At 43.1% G+C, this 12,948-nt stretch overlaps 1 protein-coding gene across 3 annotated transcripts in view; it reads right to left on the reverse strand.

Moving 5' to 3' along the window:
* The window catches only part of LOC118396502 (uncharacterized), a 35,213-nt gene that overhangs the window by 3,020 nt on the left and 19,245 nt on the right, over positions 1-12,948 (reverse strand). For 2 of the 3 annotated variants that reach the window (XM_052465526.1, XM_035790752.2), the window contains exon 2: positions 54-4,822. In XM_052465526.1, the coding sequence (XP_052321486.1) occupies positions 54-4,764 (4,711 nt within the window). In that variant the 5' untranslated portion in view covers positions 4,765-4,822. The remainder of the gene's footprint in view (positions 1-53; positions 4,823-12,948) is intronic. The other variant, XM_035790753.2, reaches the window with a different exon arrangement.

Genomic DNA, 12,948 nt, shown 5'->3' on the forward strand with positions numbered 1-12,948 from the left:
CAGGTAACATTAACTGGAGTAGGAGCAAGCATATCTGTGTTGGTATTACGTACCATTCATTGAACCTGTCTGTGTAGGAGGGTCCATGATTTCTTTGAAGTTGAATGACTCCGGCAGCACACTAAACATAAGACTGTTCTCCTCATGAGGCAAAGAAGCAGGGTTTCCAAGCTCATATTTACATTTTTCCACTATATCAGGGATAATGGATGGCACTGCCTCAATCCTAGATTTCTTCAGTCTGAGTTTCAGGCCGCTTAAGATTCTTTCTCTTTCAATGCGCCGCAAAGTCTGCTTGGCCTTTACAGTTCGTTCTGGTGTGGCTCCCCTTTCAAAGGATAATGCCCCTCTATCTGTGTTGGTGAGGGCAACAATCTTTTTAGCCATTTCAGCACAAATTATTTTTGGAGCAACGCCTCTTCTGTTTTGTAGTCTTGGCACTTTGCCCCTGGACTTTCTCTTTGTCGGGATAAAACTATTATTCCACTCGTTTAAGATCCATTGTTTGATTGGGCTTTCCACTGGAGGACTGGTCTCAGAGGACTCTGTTGTCCAGGAGTTGACATTCACACTGAGGGTTACAGGAGGTGCTGGAGCATTGTCTGCAAAAGGTCTGGCTCGAGAAGCATTATGGTCCTTGCGTTGGAGCGCGGAACCAAACAAGGTTAGACTTACTGTGCCAACCCTCCAAATGTTGTTCCCAATTCCATGTTCTGTTGGCTTCTGGAGATTGCTACCTTTTGAATGTTTCTCTTCTTCCAAAGACTTAGAAGTAGTTGTATTGGGGGGCTCAAAATCTTCATCATCAGTCAAGTTGACCTCAGGAACAAGGTGAAAGGAGGGACCTAATCCGTCCCTCATTTTCCTTTGCTTTCTTGGGACAGGCAAATTTGAATGAGGACTTTCAACACATCTTCTCTTGAGTCCAACCCCTTTTTGTTTAACCTTGTAGCTACAATTTGTTTTAGGTGAGAGAGGTTTGTGACATCTTTGTGCCAAGGAAAGTGATGTAAGGAAACCGATTTTGTCTGTTGCTTCAGGTTGCAGATTAGAAGTAGGAATGGGAACTGTAGGAACGACTTCACTACCTCTAGGTTTTCCTTCTTCCAAAATGACACCAAGTTCTTGTACACATTCCACATGTTTCTGGAACGGACCTGGTAGTTTCTGCTTTGGCTGTACATCATCCCAAACTAGCTCCGACATTGAGGTGGCTACTTTGATTAAGTCTTCATAATGCGAGAAGACCTCTTCAATTTCAACAATGTTTATGTGGTTGATGGGGAGTTGCAGTGCTGGGGCTTTTGACAAAGGCAAACTCTTCACCCCATTTGTGTATATGCGAGCAGTCTCAGATTTTCTATCAGACAAGACAATTGTTTGGCATTCTTCAATACCTGTAGATTTCCAAGATTGAGGGTTCACATTTTTTACAGGATTCTCTTCACTCTTTTCTTCTGCTGTGCCATTTGATTTACACAAATGCACACATTCCCTTTGTTCTGCTTTTGTTGTGCTGGGTTCAACAGACAACGTTACCTCAACCAATGCCGTCGCATTCACAGTGGCCTTTGCTGAACCCAGTTTCGTCTTGTATTGGCATTTACAGGACGAAGAATTGGTGGACCCACTGAACACTGCCATCCAACGAGAGAGGCAACAGTAATCTTCTGATTGGACATCCCCTTTGTTTTTGAGTTTTAAATCAGTCAACTTCACATCTACCCTCTCAGATGATTTATCCTCCACTGAGTAATCTTTCAACTCAATCAGCTCCGCATCCATTACCATTGGCAATTCCAACAGGTCTTTGTTCACTTCATCTTGTAGTAGCTGCCCACTGAAAAACTGCAAAGCCTCTTCTGGTGTCAGCACGTTGATCTCCAGGGAGGAAAATGGGTCACTAAAAATTATACCTGCTTTTTCTCTCTTAACCAGTGAGAGGGTCTGGGTGGAACTGTGTGCCAAACCTGACCCTTGAATTTCTTTAGCATCAGAATCAGAGGGTGTTGGTCTCTTCGCCTGAGTCACCTCAGTCTGCATGTAATTTTCAGAGGCTGTAGATTTTTCATTTTCGGTACAAATTAGTTTTGGTTGTTCATCTCCTCTTTGAAGAGTCTTTTGGTCATATCTTAGTGACCATGGGAAACCAAACTCCTTGTCTATGTCATCAAGCTGCTTATTTGTGTTCAACCATGATGACTCTTGCGCCGGGAACTCGGGGTGAACAGAGTCATGTTTAAGAATAGCACATTTCTCTTCAACTTGACCCCAGTTTTTGTGCCTGGCTTGTGAAAATATGACAGACTGTGATGACATATCGTCATCGTCGCCACACACAGATCTAACCTCTTGCATTATATTTTGTAACATACCAGATCTTGCAGCATCCATAAGCTTTGGCCCATCTCCATCCCAATAGAGGCTTAGTATTTTGCTTTCAACTGGTGTGGCAGTGCATTTTTGATGTTGCACAGTATCTACCAACTCCTTCAATTTACCAAGGGTCCATTTGATTACAGGAATGGAGGACAAATCAAAAATGTCCTCATCGGAATCGACTTTTTCATTCGTTTCCTCACTCAATTGGTTAACATTCACATGAGTGGTCATTTCTGTGTCAGCTAACTCTTTTCTCAGAGTGGCTTGACATTCCACATTAGATAATGGTTGAGAATCAAATTTCTCTGCACGTAACCCGTTTGATAATGACCGTTGAGACTTAAAACATGAATATGTCTTGGCCATTTCAACATCAGAAGTTTCTGAACCCTGAGTCAATGTTTTATCAGCCCCTGATTCTAGTCTGATCCTGGGGACTTCTTGTTCTGATTCATTTGTCAAAGAAGCAGATAGCGCAAGGGTTGTTTGGTCTTGTGATGGACTTTGGACACAAGACTGTTCCCCAGGGTTACTCACATTTCCGACACCTGTTAAGAAAGACATAGCTTGGGTGGTCAAGAAGATTTTATCAGCCACATTTATATGCGCGTTTGTCTGCATACACTGCGATAGTGGTTGTACAACTGCAATGGCCTTCTGTGCCGTAAGAACAGAGGGGGCATTACTTGCAGATGATCCTTGCAGGACCAGAGCACTTTCATTAGGTTTATCTCCTATGAAAATACAATTTTCTGTTCTAAATCCATTTCCACTTTCGTCCTCTGTTACTCTTATGTAATAGCCCTGTCTTATGGGGTGTGACGGAGTCACAGACTCACAGTTTCGCTGGCCTGAAGACAGCATACCATGGTTTGTCACAGATGAAGGTGGTCCAGTGTTGGATAACTGAACATAATTGTTTTTTGGCTTGTAATGTAGGGTAGGGGCTGTGCCTTGGTTAGGCAAGTGTTGCAGAAAATGTGCTCCTGCCCCAACCACATGTTCTGTCTTGTTCAGGACGGGTCCATGGGAGTGCTGGCCTGGGTATGGTGGAGGCGCGGACTTACGCATCTGCTGGACTGGGTATGGTGGAGGCGCGGTTTCACGGTTGTGCTGGACTGAGGACTGTATACTATAGTTTGGCACAGATGGAGATGGTCCAGTGTTGGATACCAGAACATTGGTGCAGTCTGGCTTGTAATGTAGGTTAGGGCCTGTGCCTTGGATATGGAGCCTAGGATGAGAGGCATGGTGTGCATTATTTCCAATGGGCCCAAACTGACTGTTATTATTTGCATAATAAGATGGGAGTCTGTTCTGTTGTGGTGGGATGGGAAGGCTTTTAGGGCAGATGGAGACATGTCTCGGAGAATTATTAAAAGGGGGGTTATACATTGTACTTTGTACATTGTACTGAGGATTCTGGCTAATGTTATGCATTGGCATTCCCACTGCAGCATTTGGTACATTGACCTGGTTGTTGCTGCGAGTGAGAAGTTGAGAGGGATACATCTGACTGTGGTTTGATGAGCCACTGTGGACAGGTGCTCCATGTTGAGCCCTGTTCATCTCAGTCCTGCTGTCATTGTTCTGATTTTGATATAAATACAACAGTTGGTTATATGTTGTTTCCTGTGCACTTTGAAAATAGTTTGGTGTTTGTGGGTTTCCCTGAGGAGGAGCTTGATCTGCTATCCTTTTTGAATCCTGCCCACTCACTACATGATTTACATGGTTGGGGCTCCTACCCATTTCAAGAGAAGCAGAGGTACCACTGGAGGCCCCATCTTGTCTGCCAAGTACAAGCTGCTGACTGCCACTCACTGGGCTTAGATGATGCATAACATTTGTATTCAGTGGTGAATTAATATGAGGGGGGCAGTGAATGGTTGCACCCTGACCATCCTTAACAAGCCTCTGTGGATTGCTATTTTTAACACCCAAAAACCCCAGTCTCTGCTGGAAAGTGGGATGAGCTACACTGTTAACCCTTCCGGGCAAGGTGTGATGGTTTCCACTTTGTGATGTAACACCAGTTGATTGAGCAGCCGCTGCATTGTTAGTCCAGAGTGATGTCAAAAGGGGACTAGTACCCATCAGAACTTGCTCTCTGGTGGGTGAATGCTGAGATGAGTTTATGTTAACCATTGAAGCCTGTTGATTCAGGGTCGGTCCACTCCAGTAACCTCCACTGGTTACTTGTCCGCTGTGTGGTAGGCATTGACCACCTTCTATATACAGGACAGCTGGTCTGACTGGCCCATATTGACGAGAATAGCTGCTTGGAATGTCACTCATCTGACCACTGGTAACTTGGGGACTTGAGGATTGTCCAGCGACGGATCGATCCAGTCCACTTTGGGGCCAGGTATAGGTCTGCATTCTCCTGGTCTCCTCAGTTTCGCCTACCTCCTTGTGGTATTTCAGAATTAAACCATTTCTGAAGTGAGAAAAAAAACACAAAAAAACACGATAAAGAGGAGATTAGCGCAACACACACACAGTAACCAACATAGCCTGTATCCCAAAATAAAATCTAGATTTAAAGTATAGCAATCTGGTACTACAAAGCCCTCATCATATTCTCTGGCAGCATAGTCTTATGACAGATTGGCATCAAATTATCTCCCACACTAGCCTCTAATTGCATGTGCTATTTCTGAGAAAAGATCATGCCAATAATTACATTGGCTAGATGTAGAAATTATGTCACCTAGTGTTTTTGCAGTTTCTGAGCTAATTAGCTAATGTAACAAATGTAGTTATGGACATACTAATGTCAGGAGAACATGGAGACAGGATGGTAACAAAATGACCAATACGTGAAACATATGTATACTATAAAAGGTATTATTTTATAAAGGGTCCTGCCACCATTATAATTGAACTCAAAGCAGATGTGGGCATGAACAAGCAAGAACTGGGACTGAAAGATAATGGTGGTGAAAGGACAAGGGGAGTAGTTTCATTTGCATATGGGGAGTACACATATGCGTTATGTACGGATGTAATGCTATAAAGGGAAAGACCTGTGCTGAGAAAGACTGTTGTTCCATGGAATTGCACGACTTTGCTACTTTGTAATAAAGTCTAAATTGAATTTACAAGTTCCAGTAAAGGTGTAATATTTCTGAGTCAATATTCCACAACACTAGCTGATATGTTTTACAAGTGGGGTAAATCATTCTCTACTATTATTCTGACATTTCACATTCTTAAAATAAAGTGGTGATCCTAAAAGATCTAAGACAGGGAATTTTTACTAGGATTAAATGTCAGGAACTGTGGAAACGGAGTTTAAATGCATTTGGCTAAGGTGTATGTAAACTTCTGACTTCAACTGTATGTTGTCTTTGCAGCTGTATGACCCAGTGTGTGAATAAACATGGTTTTAGCTTTTTCTAGTCATCCGTTTGAGTTTACTCGTTTTGTTCAGAACCTAACAGCAGGCCAGTTAGCCTACTTGTATCTGTCTCCTTAATGTTGACAGAGAAACCAGAGACACGCACGCTCCTTGCTCACATGGAGCGCTCCAAACACATTGATGACAAAATAAATAATTACAAATCAAAGGGCAAACAATTAACACAATGAATGCGCTAGATTTAGCAGGAGACAACTCAGAGCTGAGCACATTCTTGGAGAGATGTGCCAATATCTTATACTCAAGACATTATCGGTATACATATTTTAGCTGTATTGCTTTTCACTGATAGCCGCATCTCGGCCACGAGCACTGCCCAGATTGCCAGCTTCCCAACTAGGCATATAGGCCTACACACGTGTAATTTGAAACAATCCACCGCACATCTTTTTTTTACAGAAGCTAATGATCCTCTGTGGCTAAGTAATATTCTCTGGTGAAGTATTTTCTATTATTTAATGTAGACAGGATTAATTATACCATTTTGGAAAATTCATATACATTTACTTTAGGCTGCAGTGACTTCTGTTACCAAATCTTGTCATATGCCTAGGTTACTATTCACATGAGGAATTATATTTTATTGTTAGCCTGCAAATATATTTTATTATATATTTTTTAATTAAGTCCCACAAAAAACACAACGAAGCGCCTATGCACTCGGTCATCAGAAACATATTCCAGTGTCTGCCCGTCTGCTGAAAATCTTTGCCTGCGAGTGTGCGCGCGCGTGGGCTACCTGCCCCCCGTGGGCTACCTTTTTTGTCTGAAACTAGTGAACGCGCTTGGTGAGTTTAGATTGTGTACTGAACGCGCCAACAAAAGGAGCTATTTTGACATAAATGATGGACATTATCGAACAGAACAAGCATTTATTGTGGACCTGGGATTCCTGGGAGTGCATTCTGATGAAGATCAAAGGTAAGTGAATATTTATCATGTTATTCTGACATCTCGAGTCCAACATGGCGGAAATCTGTTTGGCTTGATTTTGTTGTCTGAGCGCCGTACTCAGATTATGCTGACACAGCGGTTGCATTAAGGAGAAGTGGATCTATAATTCAGTACATAATTCTTGTATTTTCATCAACATTCATTATGAGCATTTCTGTAATTGATGTGGCTCTCTGCAAAAAAAAAAATCACCGGATGTTTTGGAACTACTGAACGTAACGCTCCAATGTAAACTCAGATTTTTGGATATAAATATGAACTTTACCGAACAAAACAAAACATACATGTATTGTTGTTAGGAATTTAATGAATAAATGACTAAACAATATCCTCATTTTAAATAGAACTGTAACTAAGTAAACTTAAACTCTTTTATTATATCTGATTAACAATACGAGTTCATAAAAAGTGATTATGTGGCATGGACAAGGAGTAATTAAACGTAATGAACACCATTCCAACTAGCCTGGGAAGGAATGGGTTGTGGGTTAAGTAAGCAGATAGGTTAATGACCCTATGGTTGAACCGACGAAACTTATCTCTGGGGTGTTTTAGATAAGGCAGTGAGTGCATTCCTAGGTTTTGTTAACTAGAACTGTCAGCTAAGCGGTGATTGATAATGGTGAGGGGTCAAGAGTTAATTCAGTTATGTTGTGTGTCCTGTGTGTGTGCTAGTGGGTCAGAATTAACTTTTAAAATTGCCTTGTCTCGGTCGAGAGGGGGAGATTCATTCACCAATGACGTCATATTTTGTATATAAACTGTTGTTCGTGGTTACATGGCAGCGCGCTCCGAGAATAAATACTATTATCTATTATTGATAAGACTGGTCTCAGTCTATTTTATGCAAACAAGAATCTTACAAATTCTCATAAAATAGATTAAGTGAATTCAATTAATGAAAACATATTGGAATAATGAAATTACAGTAACATGATGTCCTATGAATGTCATCTGATGAAGATTGTATGTGGTACATACTCATTATGTAGTATATAGCATGTTATTATGGATATTTGAACACAGCTCCTGACCACCTGCTGAGCTATCATTCAGGTGACGCTACATGCCATGCAAGATGGCGTAGCAGTCAGACGTCTTCTCCTGTCGTGTCCCTTGTATATATCGTTAACATATTTTTCTTCGCATATATTTTAAAATATTTTACTAAACCTCAACATCTAAATACTCTCCTGTAACCCGCCTCACCCAATGTAGCGTAGATCTGCTTTTTTATTTTCTAAAGTATTTATATTTACTTCGGATCTGGAACCCCTCAACTGAAGCTAGCCAGCTAACTAACAGCAAACCATTGCTAGCGGTCATTGCTAGCGGTCATTAGCTAACCTTTAGCCCGGAAAGCTCTCGCCAGTTCAAACAACGCGACTCTAACCAGAGCATAACGGACCTATTAATTTTATCCCCGGATTCCCACCGCAAACTAAACATTTTCATCTGGCTAACCGCAACCCCGGATGACTACTCCTGGCTAGCCTTTCCATCCACTTAGCTTGAAGCTAGCCCGGCCAGAGCTCCTGTGCTACCACCGAAGCATACTCCTGGGCTACAATATCCGGACCACTTCTACAGCCGGTACGGGGCATGGAACCCCGCAGATCCCTTACGACTGAAATACCGACATAATCTGCCCGAGGACTCAGGCGCGACGCCAGCTGAAGGCCCATTATGCTAACCAGCTAGGCCTGTTTAGCTACCTAGAGCTATTTGGAACCCTACTAATTCCACGCCCGGTCTATTGATGTCACCGCATGAAGAGGCATAAACAGACTTAACCCCATCTCTACGTCCCACAAAGGCTAACTTTCTAGCCCTTGCTATCTGCATGCTTGCTAATTCGGCCTGCTAACTGCTTGTCTGCCCCAGTCTACTAACTGCTAGCTTGTTTAGCCCCGGTCTGCTAAATGCTAGCTTGTTTAGCCCCGGCCTACTAACTGTTAGCTTGATAGCACAGGCCTGCTAACTGTCTGAATCGCCGTGTCCACCGCCAGCCCAACCACTCACTGGACCCATATTTATTTTCAATCTCTTTCCGATTTTTTATTAGATTATACCTTCCGGTAACCTGCCTCACCAAATGTGATACGGAATCGCTATTATTTTTAATTTTAGAACACATTCAAGAACCTCCAGAAGCTAACCAGCTACAAGATATTTAGTTATTGTTAGCCACTGCTAGCGGCTTTTACCTTCAGGCAAAAAAAAAAAAAAAAAAAAAAAAAAAAAAAACTGGCTGGCTGGCTGGCTGTGCAGGATAATACTCGCCAGTCTACCAGTATCGAACTGTCTCTCCACAACAACGCCGGATTCCTGCCGTAATCCCTGGACCACTATTTCTGATCTTCACAGCTAGCTTTCACGCAGTACCGGACCTATCCCTGAGGCCCACTTCCCGGCCTACTCAGCTTTTCACCCGAACCACACTCATACACGGCTAGAGCCCAATACTCCACCGGATCCTTGCTGTAAACTCGGGACCTTGGCTAACGCCACTGCCACGAAGCTAGCACCAGTTAGCCGTGAGACAGTCACATCTCCCTGCCAACCCCCCCTACCACCCCCGGGCTGCTAACTTTAAAACGCTGTGTCGCTAGCGTAGTGGCGGCTTCCCTGTCCCATCTACTGCTGCCCCCTGGACACTGATCACTTGGCTACATAGCTGATGCCTGCTGGACTGTCCATTAATCACGGTACTCCATTCCGTTTGTTTATGTTTTTATCTGTCGGATCCCAGCCGCGAACTCAGGCTCCGTGTGTAGTTAATCAGACCCTCTCTGCCTAGTCAACGCCATTTTACCTGCTGTTGTGGTGCTAGCTGATTAGCTGTTGTCTCACCTGCTGTTTTAGCTAGCTCTCCCAATCAACACCTGCGATTACTTTATGCCTGGCTGTATGTCTCTCTCAAAATGTCAATATGCCTTGTATACTGTTGCTCAGGTTAGTTATCATTGTTTTAGTTTAAAATTGAGCCCCTAGTTCCACTCTTCATACCTCTGATACCTCCTTTGTCCCACCTCCCACACATGCAGTGACCTCATCCATTACAACCAGCATGTCCAGAGATACAACCTCTCTTATCATCACCCAGTGCCTGGGCTTACCTCCGCTGTACCCGCACCCCACCATACCCCTGTCTGAGCATTATGCCCTGAATATATTCTACCACGCCCAGAAATCTGCTCCTTTTATTCTTTGTCCCCAACGCTCTAGGTGACCAGTTTTGATAGCCTTTAGCCGCACCCTCATCCTACTCTGTTCCGCGGGTGATGTGGAGGTAAACCCAGGCCCCGCATGTCCCCAGGCACCCTCATTTGTTGACTTCTGTGATCGAAAAAGCCTTGGTTTCATGTATGTCAACATCAGAAGCCTCCTCCCTAAGTTTGTTTTACTCACTGCTTTAGCATACTCCGCCAACCCTGATGTCCTTGCCCTGTCTGAATCCTGGCTTAGGAAGGCTACCAAAAATTCTGAGATTTCCATACCAAACTATAACATTTTCCGTCAAGATAGAACTGCCAAAGGGGGAGGAGTTGCAGTCTACTGCAGATATAGCCTGCAAAGTAATGTCATACTTTCCAGGTCCATACCCAAAGTTTGAACTTCTAATTAAAAAAATTAATCTCTCCAGAAATAAGTCTCTCACTGTTGCCGCCTGCTACCGACCAAACCCCCCTCAGCTCCCATCTGTGCCCTGGACACCATTTGTGAATTGATGGCCCCCCCCATCTAGCTTCAGAGTTTGTTCTGTTAGGTGACCTAAACTGGGATATGCTTAACACCCCGGCAGTCCTACAATCTAAACTAGATGTCCTCAATTTCACACAATTTATCAAGGAATCCACCAGGTAAAACCCTAAATCTGTAAACAAGGGCACCCTCATAGACGTTATCCTGACCAACTGGCCCTTCAAATACACCTCCGCTGTCTTCAATCAGGATCTCAGCGATCACTGCCTCATTGCCTGTATCCGCTATGGGTCCGCAGTCAAACGACCACCCCTCATCACTGTCAAACGCTCCCTAAAACACTTCTGAGAGCAGGCCTTTCTAATCGACCTGGCCCGGGTATCCTGGAAGGATATTGACCTCATCCCGTCAGTTGAGGATGCCTGATCATTCTTTAAAAAGTAACTTCCTCACCATCTTACATAAGCATGCTCCATCCCAAAAAAAATTCAGAACTAAGAACAGCTATAGCCCTTGGTTCACTCCAGACCTGACTGCCCTCGACCAGCACAAAAACATCCTGTGGCGGACTGCAATAGCATCAAATAGTCCCCGCGATATGCAACTGTTCAGGGAAGTCAGGAACCAATACACGCAGTCAGTCAGGAAATCAAAGGTCAGCTTCCTCAGGCAAATATTTGCATCCTGTAGCTCTAACTCCAAAAAGTTCTGGGACACTGTAAAGTCCATGGAGAACAAGAGCACCTCCTCCCAACTGCCCACTGCACTGAGGCTAGGTAACACGGTCACCACTGATAAATCCATGATTATCGAAAACTTCAACAAGCATTTCTCAACGGCTGGCCACGCCTTCCTCCTGGCTACTCCAACCTCGGCCAACAGCCCCCCCCCCCCCAGTTGAGAACTTGTTCTCAACTAGCCTACCTGGTTAAATAAAATGTGAAATACATAAAAATAAACATGAAGAGAAATCCTAGCTACATTGTACAGTGTCCATTAGAGGATCGATGTTTGAAAGCCACTTTGAATCGAAGAAAGCACCAAACCACAGCGAAATCAGTGGGATCTTGCCAGTTTGAAAAACCACGCGATCAAAACAAAGCTCCGGATGTCATTGATCACGTGACAATGTTACTTTGAAACGAGCATCGGTACATTGTGCCGGATCAGTAATGCTTTGAAAACTGCGTCGGCACTCCGGAATCCATCGTCCAATCACTAGGAAAATGAACAGGGCATTGGGACAAACGCCAAAAATAAGGTCTGAAGGTTAACACAGGCTTAGGAGATCTTGTACATTTTTTTTAATAAGAGATCATGTCAGTCAACATGGCCTTTTTCATTTATGAAGCCTTTGTGCTTCATTTCCCCATAAGTTTTGTTCAAAGAACTATGGTGGAGTTGAGGCGTCAGCATGCTTCATTTTGGTTTGCTTCTAGATAACAAGAAATCTGTCATTAATGCTGAAAAACATTGATACATGTCCGCTAACACAGGGCTAGTAAAGACCTAGTGCCCTACTTGTGGATTTTTTTTTTACCTGAATCTATTTGTATTTGAGTGTTTACCAGCATTTGTTACTTGAGTCTGATAATTATCTGTACAAAATGGCTAATACTTGTGGAATATAAAAATACTTGCTCGATATGTTTTCCAGTTTCTTGAAATACTTTGCAAATTAAACATATAATTTAAGCAGGTATTAACTTATCCTGAGTAATTTGCAATGCTGAGCAGTGCTTAACTTCAGCCAGAGCGCCATACCGACACGGCAACTTTTTGGGGGGATTGCATATTTGTTCCTCTATAAAAATGAACAAAAGTAGCCTTTGGCTGGCCTAGATTCACACAGACAAAACAGGTTTATCAAAGCGGAATGAAGATGGGATCTGCATTGAATAGCAATGGAGAGTGGACATTAATTTCCTAATTCCACTTTTCAGGTTTATTTGCCACTAGTCTGAATCTGTGAGTGATAGTAGGCGGTTCCAGATTGCACATAATGAAAAGCCATCAGCCAACACCCATGATGCGCTGTTCCAAACCGTAAAATTAGGGGTTGTAAGTCATGAAAAGTCATATATTATTTTTGTTAATGTAATTCATGAAGGCACGCTTTTAAATCAATCACTTAAAAAGCTACATATCAGCCATTATCGGAACGACCCTTCTGTGCGTGTCGGTGTGTGCTGCGTGGGTGCCAGTGGGCGGTTGCCTGAGGAGAGAGTGCAGCATTTCAGCAGGTATAAAATAATGACAGGCTAACTAGATAGCCAATCCAAACCTTGGAGCAGTTCTCGCAAGTTAGCTAAGCATTAATGTCGTTGTTGCTTTTCCACCGGCACTGTAGAGTCTAAATAAATCTACACCGTTGGAAAGCTGGGATTCCTCTATTAAACAGTAGCCATGTAATTGCGACAACGTAAAAAAAAAAATATTAGAAGAATAGCCTAATTGGCCAAACTTGCTGTACATAGATCTCC

The sequence above is a fragment of the Oncorhynchus keta genome, chromosome 17, assembly GCF_023373465.1.
Source record: "Oncorhynchus keta strain PuntledgeMale-10-30-2019 chromosome 17, Oket_V2, whole genome shotgun sequence".
NCBI classification, from domain to species: domain Eukaryota; kingdom Metazoa; phylum Chordata; class Actinopteri; order Salmoniformes; family Salmonidae; genus Oncorhynchus; species Oncorhynchus keta.